This window comes from Ipomoea nil, unplaced genomic scaffold (genome assembly GCF_001879475.1).
Source record: "Ipomoea nil cultivar Tokyo-kokei standard unplaced genomic scaffold, Asagao_1.1 scaffold3030, whole genome shotgun sequence".
Classification (NCBI taxonomy): domain Eukaryota; kingdom Viridiplantae; phylum Streptophyta; class Magnoliopsida; order Solanales; family Convolvulaceae; genus Ipomoea; species Ipomoea nil.
Window position 1 is genome coordinate 5,519,216 of NW_017619458.1, and position 5,044 is coordinate 5,524,259.

At 41.2% G+C, this 5,044-nt stretch overlaps 1 protein-coding gene across 1 annotated transcript; it reads right to left on the bottom strand.

Moving 5' to 3' along the window:
- Nucleotides 1–3,465: 3,465 nt before the first annotated feature.
- Nucleotides 3,466–4,619, bottom strand: LOC109163585. The gene is made up of 2 exons (XM_019312334.1): nt 3,571–4,619; nt 3,466–3,481 (listed from the first exon to the last, which is right to left on the bottom strand). The coding sequence occupies exons 1-2, from the start codon at nt 4,617–4,619 to the stop codon at nt 3,466–3,468; spliced, it is 1,065 nt and encodes a 354-aa protein (XP_019167879.1).
- Nucleotides 4,620–5,044: the final 425 nt, after the last annotated feature.

Consider the following 5,044-nt stretch of genomic DNA (forward strand, 5'->3'; position numbering starts at 1 on the left):
ACACTCTCTTGGGCTGCGGTCCACTGCTTGGTTGCGATCAAACATTATGATGAGCTGCGGTTCATCGGTCGGTTGCGATCGACCTCCCCGTGTTGCGATACGGGGCATGGTGCTGCGGGGCTGTGTCAGAGCTATATGCGCTGACCCTCATGTATGGGCATGCGATCGGTCCCGTGGCGCCAACAATGTGCGCTATGTGTGTGATATGGACGAATTGTGATTATGAGTGTCTTGGGGGAATGTGACTGTGGGATTTATGTTGGGGACTGTTTATGTTGGGTTGTGATTATCGTTATGCTTTTCCTCATCTGCCTTATCTGTTATGAACCGCATATGTTTGTTATAACTGTTGCTCGTGTCTGGCCTTGTCTGTCGAGTCATTCCCGGTTTTTCAAAGCTAGAGTTCGTAGGATATATCTTCATGCTCATAATGGTTTTCGTATATCTATATATATCTCTATATGTATTGTATTTCAACGCGTTGGAGTGGGTTACCAGCATCTCTCGCTGAACAGATATATTTGGCTTTCAGGCACAGAAGAATAAGTCACTGGAGCGCGCTAGAACTCGGAACGTAGAAGTAGATAGTTCCCTTTTCGGCCTGCGTGCCATATTATGCAGTTACATTATTGAGGATATTAGTTAGTTAGCCTGTGCACCTGGGTTCTCTAGCTCAGGTGTGGCATAGCACCCCATACACTTGTATTATGATTTGGGATTTAATGAGATAATACCTTTATTTTATAAAGTTTTAAATGTCTTGAAAATCTGGGGTGTTACAACCAATCTCGTGGTTCAACTCTGTGGAATCAGGTATCGAACTATTAGTCTGCACACCCCCTAACCAGGATTCCAAGCCTGGCGGGAAGTTTCCAACCTCGTAACATGGGAATACGCCGCGTTACATATACTAGGACCGCAATGTCCATAAATATCTCCCGAGAGGACATAGTCTAATCGGTATCCTCCCAAAACCTCACCGATATAGATAATACATAAATATATCTCTCATGAGAAAATTTCAATTTTGGTCCATTGACTATTAGTGGTGTGTTAATTACAGCACTTGACTATTAAAACTGTTAATGTAGTACCTTGACTATGCAATTTCTATCAATTTTGGTCACGCCGGCCAAATTAATGACGAATTTCCACCGGAAAAATGTTAGTCAAACATTTCTCTGATTTGGCAGGGGCAAATAAGACATTTCACGTTGCTAATATGGTTGGTCTGTCCGGGTTGTTGACCATGAAGCTACCCGACCCGAATTAATTGGAATATAACCGCTTTATTTCTAGTTGCCCTAACATTCTTCTGCGTTTAGTCTCTTCCTTCACAGACGAATCAAGAGTGCGTTTCAACGAAGAGGAAGCCCTAAATTGGTTCAACGAAGAAGGAGGTGTCAGGTCTGGGTTTCTCCGTACGGGGGTATGAGTAGTGTGAGTTATTCTTCTTCTTCTTCTACTGGTAATGAGTACAATGAATTTGGGGAAAGGTTCCCAATTCTCCATTGTAGATGTGGTCACCAACTCAAGATTCGAACTTCATGGACTAATGACAATCCAGGTAGAAGATTTTGGCATTGCTCCGGTGGTGGTGTAAGTAAATTATGGTTTTTTTTTTCAGTGTTCCTGTATACACAATTTGATTTTGTTTTCTGTTGGTTTGTGAATTTTGTATAATCAGAGTCACAGTCACGTTGGATGCGGATTTGTGGAGTGGTATGACCCTCCAATGTGTTACCGTTCCAAGCGAATTATTCCGGGATTGCTTAAACGCATAAATAGACTAGAGGAAGATGTAAGAACTCTAGAAATGAAAAAGATTGAAGGTGACAAGAAAGAGCCTGGAAATGGGTTGAAGAAGATTGTAGGAATAATGCTTTTAATTTTTGTATGTTATATTGGTACCAAGTATTGTGGCAGTAATTGCCTACGAATTGTAGTTGTGTGCAGTGGTTTTTGAGTTGTAATGGTATGAATTGGTCTTTTGGTACTGAATTGGTCATTTGGTAATGAATTGGTCTTTTGGTAATGAATTGGTCTTTTGGTAATGAAATGGTCATTTGGTCATTTGGTACTTAATTGGACATGTGATAATCAAATGGTCATTAAGTAATTGCATTTGTATTTGGTAATGAAACTTTGCAATTCAGTATTCATTTCATAAGACATTCCCAAAGAGACAAAAACTTAGCATTAGCAGCCATTCCCAAAGAGCAAAAAAAGAAAACAACATAGCATATGTGCATTGAGTATACAAAAAAACCACTACTGAAGCAGTCTACCAAAACCAAAAACATATGCTAAAGTTAATTCACTCAATGTTGATAGGGTCATCATTGTTTCCATGGAATTTGGACTTGAATGTTGTCTTACTCCTTGTATAGTAGGGCTTCTTCCGATTGGACTGCCTTTTCTTTGAGGCCTTGGTGTTGCCTCCTTGTTCAGAACAGACCTCCTTCTTAATTGGAACTGATTCAGTAGCTTCTCCTTGCTGCTGGCTAGGTGCTTGATTACTAGCTTGTCCTTGCTGCTGGCTAGGTGCTTGATCACTAGCTTGTCCTTGCTGCTGGCTAGGTGCTTGATCACTAGCTTCTCCTTGCTGTTGCCTAGGTGCTTGATCACTACCATCTCCTTGCTGCTGGCTTGGTCCTTGATCAGTACCTACTTGCTGCCTTGGCACCTTTCCTTTATTCTTGATGGGGATTTGCTTGGTGGAATAAATGACTTTTTTTTTTGGCTTCAAGTAAAACAAAAACACAGTGTTAGTAACATATGGTTTCAGAACAATAAACTTCCAAGTAAATGAATAACACAGTGAATAAAACCTTTTCTTTAGGGTTTGGATTTGAAGGACATTTTCTTGCATTGTTGCCAGGTTTCTTGCAAACTGTGCAATGCAGTAAGATATGCTTTCTAGAGACTTTGAAGCCATCTTCACTCAGCTTTGTCTCCACCTCTCCACCAGATCTCAATCTAAGTTTTTTTGGTCTTCCAACCCTTGCAGAATAGATAGGTGGCAGTGGGGGTTCTATGCTGACCAGTGGCCATTCTTCAGGCCCTGCCATGGGGTTAATGGAGCAACTATAAATGTTAAGATAAGTTTCCTTGGAATAACAGGGATGGACATAATTATAGTGTGCTCCTTGGCCATATTTCTTCCAAATACAGCAGATTGCATGCTTGCAAGGAATCCCAGTCAAATCCCAAACCCTACATGAGCAAGTTTTCCTTTCCAGATCCACCTGATGTTGGGGCCCATATAACTGTTGCACCTCAAATTTGAAGAAGTCACTTTGAGTGGCCAAACACCCTGAAGCCTGCTTCTCTATCTTCTTCAATTTCCCCACAATTGATGGACAAATCATTGACTTCCATTCAGATGCTTTTTGTCTGTTCTCAAAAAACTTGGCCATTAACATTTTCCTTATACTCTCTAGGCAGTCTATGATTGGTTGGTCCCTAGCACCAAGTAATGCTGCATTGAATGACTCACATATGTTGTTTACCAACATATCACAGTGAGTGTGTGTTGAGAAGTGAGACCTAGTCCACTCTGTGGGAGACTTGTCACCCAACCACTGATAAGCTGCGTCATCTAAGACCCAAAGCTTCCTTAGTGCAATTGTATAAGAATTCCTAGTTGTTGCCCTAGCACATTCCCACAGAGCATCCTTCAATGCCTTCCCTTGGAAACCTGCAACTTTCATGTTTGAGTGCAGATGCCTCACACAAAACCTGTGCTCCACACCAGGTATAATTTCTTCAAATGCTGGCAGCAATCCTTTCTGCTTATCACTTATAAAGGTAAAATCCTGTTCTCTATCCTTTGTTATCCCCAAGTCTTCAGCTAGGAAGTTTAGAAACCAAGACCAAGACTCCCTCCTTTCCCCTTCAACAATAGCATACGCAAGTGGGAAAATACTGTCATTAGCATCAACACCCACTGCAGTCAGGAGCATCCCACCAGATCCACTTCTCAAATGACACCCATCCACACCTATTAGAGGTCTACAATGTCTGAATCCTTGTTTGGAAGCATCCCAGCAAATGTACATCCTTAAGAACCTTTCCCGGCCAGTAATCCCATCTTGCAAGTCACTCAGCTTCACTTTATACCTAGTCCTAGGGTTTGTCCTATCCATTTCAGCACAGTAGCTCCATATCTTCTTGAAGTTGTCTTCAGCATCACCAATTCTCTGTTTCTTGGCTTTCCACATTGCCCTGTAGGCTTGTTGATCACTTAAATAAAACCCCTCTTCACTTGTAACTGTATCCCTGAATTTTTTCATCATCCATTCGGGGTTGTTATTCAGTTGTTTGGCCCACCTCTTTGCAACCACAGCAGCTTTTACCATTTTGTTCTCCCAAACCCAAGAACAACCTTCATGCACATCAACCATGTACAAAATCCTCCAAGCATGTGAGTGAAGCACTTTCCTCAGTCCTATTCTCCAAGGACAACCATCCTGTGAACACTCAACTATAACCCTCAAAGCATCATTTCTAACAGTTCTAATATCTTTCCCATTTTTGAAACCATAATTCTGCACTGCTTCCCTAAATTGATTCTTAGAAGCAAATGTCATGCCTAATTTAAACTCTGGATCACTCATGTCAGTAGCTTCTCTGAACACAGGCTATTTACTTTCCCCATCACTGTCAGATTCAACTACAGATGCATCATCTGAAAACTGAATATCATCCCAATCATATGACACAATTTGACAGTGTTCTTCTTCTTCTTTTGTTAACTCTGGATCAATCCTGGTTAACTGTGCTTCATTCATATTCACCTCTAGTTCATTCATGGTTAACTGTGGCTCACTCATGGATAACTCAGCCTCACTCATGGATAACTCTGCCTCATTCATGGATAAATCAGCCTCATTATTCAAACAGTCAACCTCAACCTCTAACTCACTTTCCAATTCACCCTCAACCTCAAACTCAACTTCAGCTGGAAAAAAATCATTTTCATCCATAGTTTCTACCCAAATCTCCAACATTTTTCCTTCATTCTCTGCTTCTCTTAGACAGT

Excerpts from the sequence above, each read along its gene's own strand:
- LOC109163585 (XM_019312334.1), bottom strand. The coding sequence starts at position 4,619 with ATGAGTGATCCAGAGTTTAAATTAGGCATGACATTTGCTTCTAAGAAT.